At 39.5% G+C, this 18802-nt stretch overlaps 1 protein-coding gene across 1 annotated transcript; it reads right to left on the bottom strand.

Moving 5' to 3' along the window:
• Positions 1-800: 800 nt before the first annotated feature.
• Positions 801-17439, bottom strand: btr12 (bloodthirsty-related gene family, member 12). Its single transcript, XM_017722969.2, has 7 exons — positions 17338-17439; positions 13416-14065; positions 11026-11121; positions 4890-5123; positions 3316-3463; positions 2796-2822; positions 801-1881 (listed from the first exon to the last, which is right to left on the bottom strand). Exons 1-7 carry the CDS (start codon positions 17342-17344, stop codon positions 1337-1339), a joined length of 1707 nt encoding a protein of 568 aa, XP_017578458.1. The 5' UTR covers positions 17345-17439; the 3' UTR covers positions 801-1336.
• Positions 17440-18802: the final 1363 nt, after the last annotated feature.

Raw genomic sequence — 18802 nt, 5'->3', positions numbered from 1 at the left:
ACTTCCTACTTTCTCTCAAATGATGACACAAGCAACTCAAGCTCAAATAAACAAACATCACTCACTGCTGCCCTCTAAAGTCGATTCAGTATTGTTTTTCAGTTTTTGACAATTTGAAAATACCTGTTGTTCTTAAAATTGTGTGTAAATTTAATGAAGAATGGACCAAAAAAATGATGCAAATGTAGGTGGAAAAGAGTCTGGTTCCATTGACTTGCATTAAAAATAAGGTATGTTTTTTCCTTCTCCTGTAAAGTTACCATTTTAGAGATACAAGGTTTTGTTCAACAGCGATGTGTTTTCTTAACATAATCTTAATCTGCTGCACTTCTGATTCTCAACATAAGCAAACTGTTGCAAAATAATAATAAAAAAGTCTTCAAAATAGCAACTTTACAGGAGAAGGTAAAAACATTCATTGCTTTTAATGTAAGTTAATGTAATTAGAATATTTCCCAAGTAGTTCTGGATCATTTCTATTGGCCTATTCATCATGAAATTTTGGCACGATGGAAAGGACATCTGTGGTGTTCAAAGGATGTAGAAAAAAATAATAAGAAATCTGAAAAAATTGATATATTTTTCAATTATTTTTTTGAATGGCGATTTAACTGTAAAATCTAACGAGTGTGGCAAATAACCAGTTTTTATGTAATAATTGCAGCCAACATACTGTTAGTTTTAAGGTAGCTTCAGTTTGGATTAAATATGTACAATTATTTTATCAGTTGATTAAAAAATGTTAAGTTTCCCATCTCCCATTGATACATCCCTCCAAAAAAACATTTCATAGTATACCATTAAAAAATGTGCCATCAATATTTTTAATAATACAAACCAGAGTGTTATAGTATTCATTATAATTTATAATGATTGATTGAATTTTGGATACATTTCCAAAACGATTCTAGTCCTATACAACTGCATGGGTTCTAATAGAGAAAGTGAGATGGGTAAGAAACTCAGACCAATGAAAAGAGCTTCCAAAATGATGAATAAAATAGCAAATAACTACAAAGATGAAGTTAAAATACAAATATTGTCTAGGATGTTTCATACTTCAAAAGCAGTAATCAAATATTGAGGTAATTAATCTGTAAAATTATTGTGAATAGGTAATTACCCATTAATTACCAATATTTAATGTATTCTTGTTGTACTCAAACTATCAGAAAATTGAGCAAAACATGTTAAATGTACATTAAGAATATTTCTAGTTAGGAATGTACATAAAATGAAGATATTAACATTAGTAGTGATCCCAAACTTTTGAATGGCAGTGTATTCCTTAGCCAAGTGAAAAAAACAGGCAGGTCCTTAAAGTTGGTCAACAGCATCAGCCATGTTTCACTGTTGTGATGGCCAGTGCTCCTGCATTCTTCCCTTCTTGACTGGCACAGGGGCTGAAGATGGGGTGCACGTTCTCACTGAACATATCCATGAATGTGTAGAGGTGGGACTGCGCCTTCACGTCATAGAAGGACACCTGACCACCCTCGTGATCTAGGTATATGCCCAGCTTTTGGGGCACCGTGGGCAGCTGTAGGGGGATCCTGCTGGAGGCCAGGGCATTCACCTCTCCGTTCTTCAGCCACAGGCACCAGTAGCCGCCTTCTGGGCAGAGCCGGATTTCTCCTTTGCGACGGGCAGACACCCGGGCCACCCCGACAGTCCAACCTGTCTTCCGGCCCACATCCACCTCCCAGTAGTGCCTGCCGGAGGAAAAGCCCTCGCGGCCGAGCACGAACAGCGCTGGGCTGAAGCGCCGTGGGCTGTCTGACTGGGACGATGGTTTGCGGCCCTCTTCATAATGCACCTGCCGGCCGTCCTCAGAGACCACCAGGTTGCGCTGTGCTGTTGCCGAATCCATGAACACGTCACCTGAAAATGGGAGCATTGAGATGTTTCTGGCGATCAGTCACTTAACAGAGGAGCTGAAACAACTATAGTTCCACCACCAGAGTCTTTTCGGAATTGCCGATGCATTTAAACTCATTCTCAGCAGAAATGGAGCCTGAAATTCTAAACAAATGACATCTTTTGTTTCTTCAGTCAGCTGCAAAGTTTGAATATCCCTGGAAAACTGTTTTGTAATTAAATATGCCATTTTTCTGCAAATTTGAGCACATTATTTCAATTACTTGCTGAGTTAATGTACTGGAAAAATTATATACGTATATGTATCTGTATATGATTTCCAGGTGACAAGCAATTAAGTAATTTGCTTATTCAGCTATATTCAGGAAGGATTTTCCATGGGGAGGTGAACAGATGCCATGTAGTGTTCATGAGCAATTCATGCAGGATAGGAAATCTCAGTATAAATGACAGAGATTGGCTACCTCATTTTGGTAAAAAAAATTGTAGAAAATGTGAAGAAACACTTGATTTAAATGTTGCTGTATTTACTCTAACCATCTACCTTGCTGTCTTGAATGCAGTGTGTCGTTAGCATCACATTTAGCTTGTTAATTTAGGGCAAACAGTCAAATTCACTGCTTAAAATCAAACTTTTCACTTTTTTCTGCAATTTTTCAGCTAAAGAAAACACTAGTATATGCATCTTCAAGCCTCCTAAAAAAAGTAAAAGGTGCCAGAAAATTTCCTAAGGCTGGATTGTGTCGTTGGTAAAAATGGCTGTCATGGTGCATTGGGACAGGAATCACTGAGAAACACTGATAAAAATGACATTATCCCACCCCACCATGTAAAACTACTCCTGTTTGAGTAGGGCCTGGGATTGTAGGGGGTACAATGGTTAATCAGCATTTTAAGTCAGAGATTTTGTCACTTACTTGCATAGTTCTGCATCTTTCTTAGCTCTGCAAAATAAATAGTGAAAGTTATTAATAGCATAGAAACCATCAACAACAGATAAACAGAGTACATGTTTCAGTGAGAGATGATTAGACACATGTTGCTGTCAATCACCTGAATATGTGTCATTACTGGCACTCTCTGCAGCTCTTTAATGGAATAAGTCACCAGCTTTCATTTTCTTATTCCGTTTTTTGCCAAATATCATGCAGTCACATGACCACAGACAATCATTTTGAGCTGTTTCCCTGTGCTTAGCAAAATAACAGAAAACCTGTTGACTGAAAAACACCAAACTCAATGGGCAGATGCTTCAACACCTGCTCTTTGGCTCCTGCTCTGGGTGTGTTAGTGAGTCAATGGGTATTTTATTAATATGTACAAGGAAACACACCTAAATTCTGTATAGTACAATGATCATTTTTTTAAGCTTCCCGGAAAGAAACTAGGTGCATTGTTTATGTTTTTGATTGGATGCGCTGATCAAAGACACATTACCTTTCCCATACAGGCGTTTCACCTCTTCTTGGAACTTCTCAACTAGTGTGTTGACGGACTTCCTGATTGTACCCAGGTACAGATCTGTGTTTACTGACACACCTGACCAGTCAGTAGGCTCAGGAAGAGGAGGGACAGTGGTGAGGTGCTATGAGAGATACAGTACATGCGTCAGACTCACTGATAAACTCACTTACAAATGTACAGATTAGCCAACACAGCATGACCACTCAGAGGTTAAGTGTATAACATAACAACAAAGGTCTGGAATATATTAGGCAAGCAGTCAGTTCTTGTTGTCAGCAAGTTGGATACAGGAGAAGTGGGCAGGAGTGAAGACCTGAGCAAGTTTGACAAGGGTCAAATCATAATTTGACAACTATGTCAGAGCATTCTGAAATCAGCAAGGCTTGTGGGGCGCTCCTGGTCAGTGGTAGTGAGTACCTACCAATAGAAGTCAGAGGAGGGACAAACCAGGAACCAGCAACAGGGTGATGGGCAACGAAGGCTCAGTGATGCACGAGGACAACAAAGTGCTATCACATCTAGTCCAAACCAATAGAAGGGCTACAGTGGCACAGACATTTTTTACCCCTTAAATGGCCAGGGCCCACCGGCAGGCCCAAAGCTGTTACACACTTCTATAACCTAAGAATAGCTCAGCCAGTTTGCATTGGTGGCCCTGTAGTTACTGGATAATAAACCTTAGTATGTAACAAGCCGGGGATTTTGGGGGATTGATGATGGTTACGGGAGTAATTTGTCACTGCTGTACATGGTGCTGCGCAGCCACAGACCAACCAGAATGCCTATGCTGCTAACTACCTACTGTCAAAAGTGCCTACAACAGACACACAAGTGTCAGAACAGGACATTGGAGCAATGGAAGAAGGTTGTCTGGTCCAGCAATTCCGGTTTTGTTTTACATCATGTGGACAGGCCTAGTATGACTGCGAACTAGGTACACCCCTTCTTGATAGGGGTATTCCCTGATGGCAGTGGTCTCAATCAGCAGGATAATGCATCCTGCTGCACTGCACACAAAGAGAAAGACGAAGAGTTCAAGGTGTTGACCTGGCCTTCAAATACTCCAGATCTTGATCTGTGGTGTCTATGGTACAGTCCGATCTGCAGTGGCTTCACCTCAACTTACAGGACTTTGAGGATCTGGTGCTAACGTCTTGATGACAGATACTACAGGGTGCCTTCAGAGGTCTTGTAGAGTCCAGGCAGGATGGAAGGTTTTTGGCAGCACAGGGAGGACTAAAAGCATATTGGGCTGGTGGTCTTGATGTTTTGGCTCATCGGTACACCATACTGCTGAGAAGTTTAGAATCACTTGTCATATTAACATTTTTTTAGTACAACCTTATATAGTGTAGACAGAGATCAGAATGTATATTTTTCACTTTGTGGTAGGTTAAATAGCATTTCTTGTCAAGTTATCTACCTTCCTACATCTATCACCAGGTACCTGGTCTTATGTAACTAAAACAGCGATTCTGAATGTTCTTATATTGTTCCTAAATGGTGAAACTGTAAGTCGATGTTCACACAAGTCTGCACACACACACCTGTAGGAAGAGCACTTTGTCTTGTGTGTGTGCAAGGGCATCCAGGTCGCTGCTCCGGTTCCTGAGCAGGTTGAGCTCATGCTCCAGACGGCTAGCCAGCTCTCTGGTCTGCTGCTCGGCGTGCTTCTGCCGGGAGGTGATCTGCTCCACCAGCTGAGCCTGACTCTGCTCCAGCATCCTCTGCAGCTCTGCATACACCATCCAGCTTTCCTCGATTTCCCGCTGACTGTTCGTCTGCAACATACACAAACCCTTAAACATATCTACCTTGTGTAGCATGCCATAATTAGAAATCTACCTGCTGTTTAACACTTAGGGACTCTTATGTGGATTCACACTAAATTCCTCACTCTTATAACTGTATGATTATGTATATATTATATTACTTATTATTATAACTATATTATAACTTCAGGCCATGTTAGGGAGCCATTTCGTGACTTGTTGCTACATCATCTTTAGAGCGCAACAGTGAGTACTGTTTGTTTATTTGAGCTCCTGCTGTTTCTATTGTCCGTTGGGAGATACTAAGTATCAGCTATGAAGCAAGATAGCTAATCAGCCAATTTGCCCATATCAGCCATGTACTTTAATGGTTGCATTCAATTAAGAAAAAAAAGACAATTTAACTGATATAAAAATAGTTATATAAATAGTAATTAATTTTGTGGTCGTGACAAGCCTAATTCTTAATAATCATAGTAGTTTCTGAACAAGAAGTCTGAAAATGAATAACTGAATAATAAGGCTTATAATAAGGTTTATCAACTGTCAGCACAAAGGTTAGCTAGCAAGCGTCAAGCTACAGTGGATTTCAGTCTTAATAACTGGTTGAGTATGCACAAACATGTAGCAAAAAATAGAAGAAAGAAAACCACTGTGAAACGTACGTGCACAAATATTGCCAATAATTTCTTGGTTTATCTTGACTTTAAAATTGCGTTCTATGGCAAAACAAGATTATTAGAATTATCAAATTAGTACAAAGGAGAAAGTTGGCACTAGAGGGCGCTCTAATAAGAGTTTGGTTTAAATAGGAAGGTGCACTGCTGTTTCATGTAAGTCCGGCTAATGCTATTTGTCGGACTGCTAAGTGAGCCAGTGATTTAGTAGCTTCAGGTATGCCAACACACACACACGCACACACACGCACACACACACAAACACACAAAACAAACAATCCAGGCATAGATATCAGTGCCTTCTCCTGTTTCCACTAACCACAGCTAAAATGGACAGCCCAGCAAAACAAACACACACACACACACACACCTGTCAACTTCTAGCTTCGCTGTAGGCACCTGTTAGCAGTGCTGTTAAAAAACATACACACACACCAGCATTTACATGACCTATTTATCTATATGCCCTAAATATGTACACGCCATATAGATATATATGTCCTATATATCCTATATGTCTAGACGCCTTATATATTTATTTGTCCTATATGTCTACACTCCTTATATATTTATTTGGCCTATATGTCTACATGCCTTATATATTTATTTGTTGTATATTTGTATATATATATATATATATATATATATATATATATATATATAGAGGAATTATCTGTTATCATGTCCTTATCTGTATAATGTTTATTTTACATTTGAGGCCTAAACATTGAGGCCGATTTCAGGCTTTACAGGACGACACAAAACAGCACATGCACAAAATATTTTAAAGTTTTTTTAGCATTCTGATAAATGCTGAAAACCTTACAGTGCAGCTTTAGTAACTAAATGTGCCAACAGTTACACAGCCCCTCCTTTACACGCACATCCATTCACATGCACAGTGTGCAGTGCTTCCAGCTGTGCTGTTTGTTTAGCTGCTTGAATGTGTTTCTTGCGTGTTTGGGAGTAACTGCACTGACCGGTCTAACCGCACTGTGGAACCGTCCTGAATAAACATCCACACATAATCCTCACGCACTCACTCCAGCCACGTACACAATCAACTCCACAGCGTTATTACTTTCCTCAACATAATCAGCTCGCTGTAATTTTGTGATTTTCCGCTACCCAACTTTACATTTCACAGCATGTATGTAAGCGAGCGTCGGCTTAAGGATTGGAAACAATCAGTTTAATGGCACTGAAATTAGAAAACTGTTTTTAACCTCAGTGGAATAAAAATTCATTTCTCTGATGTACATAAACGTGCTGGTGGCTTTTACATGAGGATTTGTGTACAAAGCAGCTTAGCAAGTAGTGCTGTGTGCATAGATCCACTCTTAAAAGCTAAAGTGCCTGAATGGTTCTTGGCCTGAATGTACATTTCTGGGAAAAACCTTTAACTGGAGAAAAGCACTGATATAATGTGGGTGTTTTTTAAGGTTCTAGATAAGATTAACATAATGCTACATAAGATTGACATAATCTTGCCATAAACAGATCATATGAAAAATGTGATTAAGTTAATTTGTAAGCGTGTTATTTAATATAATCGTCATACATGCTGTATTTCCAATTTTGCAAATATTGCTGTCTGTATTGATGTGTTAAATTTTTGAACCGCCAAATAGAAAAAGGTCCAATCAAAGTTTTTTTCTCTGTGGTATTTAGGTAGATACAGCCATGCAAGCTCTCCCATTGGGCAGGACTTCAGGAGCTGAAATGAAGGCCTAATATGTCAGCTCACCAATTAACATAATTAGAAACTGACAGAGGGTTCAACCAATCATGTTTTGATTTACAATGCCAATTGTATAAGACAAAAACGTCACAAGTCTACATACAGTACTGACTGTGAGTATGAGCAGCTTCAAATATCCACGGTTAATCTGGAATGACAAAGAAGCTTAGTGCTAACATAGTACTAGAAACCATTAGCTAGTAGTAAGTAGTGTTATTATAGAGCTTTTCCCTCATATTTTGACCTAGATTTACCCTTTATGGACACACTGAAGGCCCAGATTTAGCAGTCAATTCACCTCTGCAGTATGCTATTTGAAGTCTTGAGTTTGGCTGATACTTCTTTGAAAAACTTTCAAATGAACCGATTTAACAGAAGTGCTTCACTTAAGATATCAACATCTAAAAGTATTCTCAAACTACTTGAACCCTTACCACCCCACAGGAAGAAATGCACAGCTAACTATATTATATCACACAATGCGTGTGTGCTTTTCAGGCTAAGTTTGTCCTGCTAGCTATTTTTATTTAATGTAATCATCATTCATCATTCATTGTGTTCAACAGATATTGTTACAGTATTTTTATTTTACTTTTTTTGGTTGGAAACAAAAGGGCTAAATTGTTGGACCACCCAATGGAAAGTTATCCAATCAGGATTTGTTTGCTCTGTGGTGTCTACTTAAGCTAACACTCCATTTGTTAGGACTTCAGGAGCTGAATGGAAGACCTTACATGCCTAATGTAGCAAAATTAGAGGAGAATGGAATCAACATTTTACTCTTCGATATCTGATCCAGCATTTTCAGGTCATGTCAGGCCCATATAGGAATGATGACATTGCTACATTTGAGCTGTTGTTGATCATTAAAATGAAAATAAATGCATCAAGAACGAAAACTGCTTTAAAGCTTAAATGCCTACATGAATTTTGGGGGCCTTTTTGAGTGCATGTCAACAGAACCTGTCAGCAGGCAAAGAATTCCTAAACAAAACCCTGCTTCACCACGGCTGCTGTGTTTTGCTGCAGGAATTTCCAGCAAGCCACAATTTAAATGGCTGAGAATATCTGTGCTTTTGTCTAGCCCTACCTAACAATTAAAACTCACTCCCTCTTGCTCGCTCGCTTTACCCAAAAGGAGAGAGACAAAGATCTGCCACCGTGCGTAACTTCATCCTCATTGTATTTTTAAACACTGCTCCAGCTGGGCTCTATTTCCAGCCAATGATTTGGCAGTGACACTGGCCTGCAGCTGCAACACTAACCTCATGCTCACTCAGCATGATACTGACACCAAATCACATTAAATGTTTCCTCCAGGGGAATCAAAACCTGTTACAGCCGACTGCTGCAGACCTGACCTGGATAGGTTCGCTTAGAAAGTATCCCATCGATATTTCATATCATGCTATACATATCGTTGTCACTGTTTTCCATTCAAATGGAGCTCATCCGCTTACATTTCTTGGTTTTCAATGCTCTCCAATCTCATTTTCTGCTCATTACAAGCCCTTTAGGTTTTCCCCTGACGTCTGACATTTCAGTTCCTACTGCGTTCTCCTTCTATAGAGCTGGGTGTGTTAAAGCAGGTAAATATTTACAGTGGTTCTGCGAGTTGGGTGAGTCAGTGAAGTAAAACCACAAACAGAACTAAATGGGTGAAAGGAATTTAACCTGCAGCCTCTAAAGAGTTCGCTATCTAGGATCTGTTGTTTGAATTACATATGTTGGAACAAAACCTTGTATCTCCATTTTTGTCATTTTTCAGTATTTGACATAATTTGAAAATGCCATAATTGACATAATTTGAAAAATGTGTGGTTCCTTTGACTTGCATTGAAAGTAAAGTGCGTATTTCCTTTCTCCTGTAAAGTTACCATTTTGGAGATACACGTTTTTCTTCCAACAACAGCGATATACATTTGCTACACACTTCCGAGTTGTAAATGAAGGTTTATGTAGCTGTTCTAACTTCATTTTAACACAGGTTACCTCTTTTCATCATTTCTACCTGTATTGCAGAATTGTCTAAAGTCAGAAATCTTAACTTATCTGCTTGGTCACCATGACAACTTCAGTTAGGACGGAATTAAGGACAAAAACTATTACAGTGTTTAAGTTCATAATCTTATCCAAATAAGAAAACAATATTACAGAAACATCCTAACTAGTGTAAATCTCGTAAATTCTGTCCTAACTTTGAGACAACCCCAGAGCTGTTCTAACTTAATTTAACCATCTGTTTCCTTTGGTTTGTGCAATTGTAATGATATTACATTTTCTAAATTGAAAACATTGGTTTGACCTGTGAGGGTGTTTTTTAACGGCGTTTTAAAAGCCAGATGTTGCAGACTCGATCTCCACCATCCACCTCCACCAATAAGAGGTTATTACCTTTGTGTGTTTATGTTGATGATAAAATGTTGCAGTGATGGTGGTGAAAAATGAGAAAACAGAGCTGAACGCATTGCATTTATTAGGAGGAATAACATTAGTGCACTCGGCTAAAGTGTTGGAATGGGAATGGAGACTGAAACTGTGGAGTTGTGATGGTCTGATAAACAGCGGGAAGGGATTTCACTATATTCTTAACGTCAAGATTCTCAAGGTTTAGTTTTGCTTGCCCTTTTTATATCAGTAATATTTGCTGTCTGGCTAACTAACATGATTTCTTTGATATATGTGTTTATGTATGGTCAGTTGCTAGGTAACAGACATGACAGTTAATTGTCGACTTTGATAAAAAAAAAAAAAGTTACGATTTCCTAACTTGAGATAAGAGTCTTAAATGAAATGAAAAAAGTCTTATCTTGACCTGTCAGATCATACCTTAAGACAAAAAGACAGGAAGTTTCTGTAATGCAGCCCCTGGCCATCAAATTACAGTCCCCTGAGTACAGATATTTCGTGATATTTATCTCACCTGGCTACCTTCTTTTGTATGGTCAGGGAATTTATTACCATATCATGCTACAGCAAGACCTAGAGCAGTGATCATTCGACATGTTCCAATACAACCAAAACAAACAAGAACATAAACCTTATAAACAATGAAATCTTTCCTGATCATGTAGATGACATAAATTAAAACTGAGTGAAGCAGAAATGTACAAAAAGATTTTTAGAAAAAACTTAACACCACTTAACAACAATCTTGGCTAAAGCATACTGCCATAGTGGGCATGTAAGTGTTTTTATTTCTCCTTATTTATATCTACCAAAAAGGATGATAACTTATTTCTTTAACTCAGGGGGCTAATATTTTATATTTGGCTTTAGAAATGGGCATCCTTCATATCTTTTACAGATCCCCCAGATTAATCTCTTAAATATCTAGAGCCACAAATCCAAAGTAGTGAATAGGGGCAGCTGTTTACATTTTCTCACAATTCACCATGTGCGTCCCCTTGTGGCCAGAAATATTTGGGAATTTTGGAAATAGACCCCATAACATTGAACCTGTTTTTGACAAGATCATAAAGACAAAACTCACTTTGATGACTTTGATGGACTGTTTGATCTCTTCTAGTTTCTTGGCTCTCTCCTTGATCAGGTGTTTCAGTTCTGATCTCCTCTTCCCCAGTTGACTCTGTAGAATATGCATGAGTCATGTTAGGAGTGCACAACTACAACTGCTGTAGGCCCACATGTTGTGACAATTTAAGTAATGGGAAAATGAATTAAAGAGGACTCAAGTTATAGCCACCTTTATTTAACAGGAAAGTTTTTGCAAAAAACACTAATTTACACAATCTTACACTTACTTCAGACGTTGTCAATCAGTAAAGTCATGTTTGGAGTCTAGATTTTGCTTCTTAAGTTTAGTGATGGATCTACAGGGCTAACATCTCATAGCAAAACACTAAAAGTCATTAACAAACAATAGAAGTCATTAGTCACCCAAATCCTTTCTGTAAATACATTCCCAAAATTTCTCTGAACAGGGAGAGAGCCGCGAGTGGGGGCAGAGCGCAAAGCCTGAGCTTCGTCGAGGGATGTGAGTCACGTGAGTGACGGTGGGAGCAAGAGGACGAGGACGATAGTGTCAGCCACGAGAGGCACCAGGGCAAAGAGCAAGTCCCAGGCCCGCCACCGACGCCCCACCCACTGCTCTTCTGCCTCCAGCGTCCTCCTTGAGCCTGGGGTAGCACATGCCATGCTACAGTGGTGCCGATATCCGGGAGGAGGATGCCAACACGCTGAGGTAGTCTCCACGGCAGAGGAAGAGGCCATCAAGGCCCTGATCTACCTGTACCTGGCCAGCTAGCGGGAGCTACAGGCTATCTTCCAGGATGCTGAAAAGCACTGTAAGCAGCTTGACGAGCAGCAGGTGGCAACCCGTCAAATGGTCAGGAGCCTGCTGGTGAAGCAGCAACCTTCGGTGTGTGTGGGGGCAGGAGCCCACTCTCGTCACCCCTCAAGCCTCCATTCCTAGGACTGGAGCCCTTCTTCCCCCTCTCCTTCCTGCTCTGAGGGCAGCGGAGCTTGGGCTTTGCGCTCTGCCCCCTCCCCACTCACAGCTCTCTACCTGCTGTTGTCGCTGGGTGTTCAGGCCCTGCCTTCCTGCCAGCTCTTGCAGTCATCATCATCAGGGCCCAGGAGATGGGCGCATGCCACAATATGACATAAAAATCACGCTTTTCTGGCTACAGCACATCTCCACAACAAGGGGGACTTTTACTTACACCACTTCTATCCAGCCAACTGGCTCTTTTAATTAAAGGGTGGAATTTTCCTCTTAGATAGAATCCCTGTTGAGTGTTATGATCTCATTTATTTTCCAACCATTTAAATGGCTCCTCCTACATGCAGTATTCAAATACGTCATGAAGAAGGCCCTGCCGCCATTTTGGCAGGCAAGCTGTAACTCTGTGTTTGTATCATAGTTGCTGCAGCTACAATCCTGCAGGTGGATAAAGACCAAGCAACATAGAGCAGAGTGACCACCACAAAGATGAAAAGATGTGTGGATGGATGAAAATATGTTACTAGGAGGATCTTGATTGGTGGACTGCATTCAAAGACCTGTGCACCTCAACATCAGTGCGTAGAATTTCTTAAAAGATAATAAAAAATGGCAGTAAAAACTGCCAACGCTTTTAAATAATAAACACAAGCATGTATATGAACCTGGAAATGGCTTCTTATTCTTCAGCTTATTACATTTTTTTATTTAACCTTAAATGTGAGGACACTTTATACACAAACATTTTTCAACTGGATATGTGGCAGAAATATCTGCTATATGGGTATCCCCTATCCACTAGGGCACATCAGTTGTACACTACTTATTGCGGTGCACTGTGGGATTTACTTAGGTTTAGGCACTAGATTTTCTGACACAAGTACAGCATGGCGGAACCCCAAAATAAGGCACTGTATAGTGAATAAGTGACATTTTTGGATACAGCTCACGTCTCTGATGCAGAAGACAACAGGTGCTATGTTGAATTCCAACCTCACCACAGAATCTGACTCTCCTTCACAATCATGCACCTCACACAGGGAGCAATTTCTGTTCATTCTATTCATAAACAGACAATGTTGTTTAAAACATTCCAAGATCTGCAGTTATTTATACAGTGAAACAACTGAAAGCTTGAACAGTCTGTAGCATCCTTTGTAGCAAATTTTGTTCACTTAAGCTACACTGTGTCTTAAACCATATTGACAAGTCTGCATAACCCTAATGAAGACTCAATTTGAGTGGATTGAGAGAAGTTCTGGGCAAAGTTAGCCATGTAGCTCCATCGCTAAACTAAAGAAGCAGGTCTTAGCTGAGCAACTACATCTGGGGTAAGCGCAAAATAGTTTAAATGAATCATTCCTATAAGGAATCCTGAGAAACATTAGAATCTTCAATGTAAAGATATGATCACTTACCATCCTCTTCTTGTATTCCCTATCGGCTGAGATGATATCATGTGTTTTGTGCCCCGCATCCGCACACTCTCTGCACACACACATGTGGTCGTTGCAGCAGTATGCCTCTAGGAGACGCTCATGCTTCCTGCACAGTTTCTCCTCCAAGTGGTGGACAGGGTCCACCAGCTTATGCTTAGCCATGGTCTTCACTTTCCTATGGTGCCGGAGGTGGGCCTCGCAGAAGGAGCCGGGGCAGCTCAGGCAGGACTTGAGAGCCTTTATTTTCCTTCCGATGCAGGCATCACAGGGGATGTCTCCAGGTTTGGCAAAGTCACCCCCACCCTCGTCTCTTTGCGGGGTCCCTGGAGAGGCCCCTGGGGTTCCTGCGGTGCCACCATCGGTGACCCCTGCACCTGGGCCCATGGACAAGCCCTGGAACTGCTCTGCTATCTCAGCTAGCACACGGTTCACGCACAGCTCCGGCTTCTTGGAGAAGGTCTTCTTGCACATGGGACAAACCACCTTCTTGCTGTGGTTCCAGTAGCCCTGCAGGCACGCCTTGCAGAAGCTGTGGCCGCATGGAGTGGAGACGGGCTCCACGAACACCTCCAAGCAGATGGAGCATGCAAATTGTTCCTCAGAGAGAGTGCGACCCCAAGATCCCGGGCCTGAGTGAATGAGGGAGAGAGAGAACCAAAGGGTACTGAAACTGGTGAGATGCATCAATCTGCAGACCCAGAGAGCCAGCAACAGTATGTTTTGGTGCCCACTCATGTATCATGTAACCATAAAAGTGCTAGCATAACACTAAGGGTGGCATTGTGTTAGCATAAGCATTAGCTGACTAACTAACTAGTACCACCTTTACCATACTAGCTAACTAGTATAACTAGTAACCTTTCGGCCTCTACTTGAAGCTAGGAAATCCCCACCACTGATGATGTATCTTGAAGGTAGGAGGTGCTTTTGAAAAACTGTAAGTGGTTTTGGGGTAGAAACTTGAGGGCTGTTTGAAATGTTTTTCTTCTAGTTAGCTAAAGCAGAAGGAGGCCAAATGGCTAATATTACTGCTTGGACGCTGATTAGCATGCTATGTTAGCAGACACGATTTCTTTATCACTATGGGGAGATTCCCAATGATTGTATGATGTATTTGCACAATGCATGCTGGGTTTTGTAGTGAGAGAACACTGATGGAAGAAAACACAAAAAGTATACATAATTCTGTTGAACCAATGAGGCCCAGGAATGCCATGCTGCCTTCCAATATTTTGCAAATCATGACAAATAATATATTAAATGCTAGTCTTAGTAGTTTAAGGTAGAATAATCAAAGATTTCATTCATTTTAGGCATCAAGCCGGAAGCCAATAACAGTTTAAGTCGAGCATTTTGAATGAACTAACCAGCTAGCTAGCTGATTGCTTTGCTACTCTGTAAGAGGATGAACCTGAAACCATGTGATGACCTGAATTTGCAGGTATGGAACTGCTCTTTGCAGATTAAGTGTATATCCAAACAATAATAGTAAGATCTAAAATACTATGTAAACATATAGAGATACTTTGCTCCTGCAAAAACGAATAGTGCAGGCACATTCCACAATAACAGGCCCTCCAGGAACTGGAGACCACCATATATGTAAAGGGGCATTATGGCCTAAAACTAGCATGTAATATATCATTTGTCTTGTCATGTAATAATCTGTAGTGCAGCACTGCATCCTTCAGCCTCATCAGATTCACAGAATTCACTATTTTCTGTTTTAGTCCATCAGTGTTCACTCACTACACTACCCAGCAGGTATAGAATGAAGCTTGAGGCGTCGCCTGTCTCGTCATCTCAGGAATGCAGCAGCACAAGATTCACCCTAACAGTGCAACTATTCTCTCTTTAAATCAAAACAAGCATCTCTTTCATTGACCCTGTCCTCATAAAATACTTCCCATGTAGCGTTGATCTCTTTTTTGGGCCACAAAATGACGTTAAAGCATTAAGTGTTACATGAACCAAATGATGAGGACAACTCTGTCTGTGTAGTTTGTGGATCAGCCTTGAAAGGAATGAAATGCCTTACGGTAAAATTAGATCAAGCAGGAACTGGAACTGAAACATATTCCACCAAATGCAGTTTCATTAAAGGGCCCGTATCATGGAAAAAAACATTTTCTTACTTTTTTTTGGTTATTGTTGTTGTTTAAGTTAAGTTAACATAGTTCGATATAGAATATAAACACTTCAAGTTTCAGATCATAGCTTTCACACTCCAGTCCATATATGTACTGTACAATATATAACTGTACAAACAAGCTGCTTTGAATTTCCTGTTTTTTTGTGATGTCACGAAAACCAGCACATTATTGTTCGCTTATTCAGCCCACAGAGGTTTAGTCCTGCCCATTTATGCTAATGTTATAAACGGAGTTTAGGCCTGGACTGCTTTTTGAATAAAGCACAATACCAGACACCCAATCAGAACAGAGATCGTTTGCATGCAGTTGTGTGCAGAAGTTTGGGCGCTCCTGGTCAAAGTATGTGTTGTTGATTTTCTAAGTGAAAATATTAAAGTTAATACATCCTGTACAGTAAACATTTAATGCACAATTACATGCAATTAGAAATAAACATAAAACCTGGCCTGTGTAAAAGTTATATTTTATGTTTTGTTTCTTTTCTAATATGCTAAACACAAATAAATTGTGCCGTTTTTGTGCTTAATATGCTTAATTATGTACTTCAATTAAAAGGAAAATGACACCTTTAAACTTGCTCCCTCGTTTTCACTTAGAAGACAATGAAACATTATTTGCATAAGACTGTATAAGGGATTTAAGGGATAAAGGGATAAATAAAGGTGTGAAAAAATAAAGGAACATTTTGAAAACGGGCTCTTTAAGATAAAAAAAACAAGTAATTTTACTGTACACTGTTAGAAATAAAGGTTTTGTGAAGGTACATTTTTCGTTCATCAAGGTACAAACAGTGTAAATGTACCTCAAAAGGTACAACAGTGGTTTTAAGGTCTAGTTGTGAACCTTAAAAAAGTTTTTTTCCGGTGAAAAATACATCTTTGTATCTTTTTTATAAACTAATGTTTTAAAACAGAACAGTAATATAAAAGCCTGGAGACGAGACGGGGTGTGTGGAGTCAATACAGCATAGAAAATATCATTTCAGTGGATTATGGGACAATTGTGAGTACCACCTCAGTGACAAGAGGGGCGCTGCCCTAGGGAAAGTTTCATACCTTTTTGTCTAAGAGTGTAGCCAGTATTAACCCCTAATTTTCAACATTTTGAACAAAACCAACCAATAAATTCTACCTTCCTGAAAAAAAATATTCTCTTTCATTCTAAGATACACATCTAGATGTAAAATAACATAAAAGAATAATTCAAACTTTTAATCTAACAGCATAAATTAAATAAATATATGTTGATTATTTAAAAGTTTCTTTTGCTGCTGTTGGAACAAAACCTTGTATGTCCATTTTTGCATTTTTCAGTTTTTGACATAATTTGAAAATACCAGTTATTCTTTATATTGCATGTAAATATCATGAAGAATGGCCCAAAATGACATCTGGTTCCACTGACTTACATTAAAAGTAAAGTATGTTTTTTCCTTCTCCTGTAAAATTACCATTTTGCTCAAGGTTTTGTTCCGACAGCAGCAATTTATAACTCAGGAATGTCATGTATGGACACCCGTGGGAAACTTCAATATATATGAGTAAGTTGACTGAAAATCCCAACATATAAATTTTAAATAGAGAAAAATAGCACTTGAAAGAATAAAAGTAACTCAATTTGAGAATTTTCATTAGAACTGTACTTGTAGAAAAATAATTATTCCCTGCCAGACTTTTAACCAGGTGTTTAGGGTTATTTTTTACTGTGTGCCTGAGAACATCTTAAAAAAGCAGACTTTTGTGACTTACTCTGCATAGTGATGTGCTGTTTTGTGCTCTGTTCCTGTTCCTCAGTGTTCCGTCGGGGACAAATGTTTGTCTTTTCTATGCGGTTACAGACTTTAAACCTGTTTCTCCTCTTTCTCTGCACTCTCATAGGCAAACACCCAAACTCTCTGACAGAGCCCCACCCCTTTTTGTTGGGTGTGGTGAAGTGTCAATGGGGGTGTTTAGGACGTTACGACTAAACAGAATTAAATCATTAAGTAGATTGCTAAATGCCTCATGCACATTGTTTTGGTTTGTGTTTTGCTAAACAAAACACAATTCAGTCAATAAATGAATGTTTTTCGTGAAAAATCTAAGTTAAACACTAGAAGTCAATAATCACCCAAATCTTTAAGGCTAATGTTGCTTGCAAACAGTAGAAGCCAATAGTCACCCAAATCTTTAAGGCTAATGTTGCTTACAAACAGTTGAAGTAAATAGTCACCCAAATCTTTAAGGCTAATGTTGCTTACAAACAGTAGAAGCCAATAGTCACCCAAATCTTTAAGGCTAATGTTGCTTACAAACAGTAGAAGCCAATAGTCACCCAAATCCTTTCAGTAAATATGTATCTAAAACTTCTTGTAACCCTCTAATACTGCATCATGAGTTTCAATAAGGTTGCACAGATGGGGTTTAGAGGACAATGTGACTAAATCTGAACTATAAAAAAACCATGTGGCCAAACACTGCAGGCTCTAAAATTGCTTACTCCATTTCTATAGTTCACAGTGACTCATACTGACCTCTTAACCATATTCACTAGACTGCGAGACCCTGGAGAACAGGTTTGAGCAGGTGGAAAGAAATTTTGGGTATGTAGTTACAGAAACAATTAGGGTGACTATTGACTAAAAGTGTTTCACAGTGCTAGACTCGTAGTTCAATTCCTGAGCTAATAAAGCACAATTTGGACACCAAACATGTCTCAGATGATCGACTACATCTGTGGTAAACAGACGCCAGTCATCCAGGTCCTGAAAGTAAAAACCCTCTCCAGGATTTTGTTCCAGCTGCCTGAAAACCTTTGCCACTGGTTTGAGTAAACTAGAGAAACCAGGCAGCTGGAACAAAATCAAGGGGAGGGTTTTTCCTGTTTGGACCTGGATTACTCACTTCTAGAGGCCTGTAAATATTGTGTAAATATGATTTTTTTGACAAACTATTGTTGTAAAGCATTAAAGACAGTATGAGAGCTTGGGTGAATGACTGCATGACCAGGCACTCTCCCTGCCAAAAAAGAGACTGGTTAGTCATTAACTGTAAGCCATGTTGAAACAGTGCTATCTGAAGGAAGTAGCCTTGCATTAAAACACTGGGTTTCTGTGTGTGTTTGCAGTTTAGGCACACAAGACAGGCTTTTTACTTGATAAAATAAAACATTAACAGAAGTAATTCTCTTTGCCACTGTTGTGTTGAGAATTATCAAAAAAAATCTCAACAGTGG

The sequence above is a fragment of the Pygocentrus nattereri genome, chromosome 22 (assembly GCF_015220715.1).
Source record: "Pygocentrus nattereri isolate fPygNat1 chromosome 22, fPygNat1.pri, whole genome shotgun sequence".
NCBI lineage: Eukaryota > Metazoa > Chordata > Actinopteri > Characiformes > Serrasalmidae > Pygocentrus > Pygocentrus nattereri.
The sequence above is the reverse complement of the archived record's forward strand: the minus strand, read 5'-3'. Positions and strand labels throughout refer to the sequence as shown.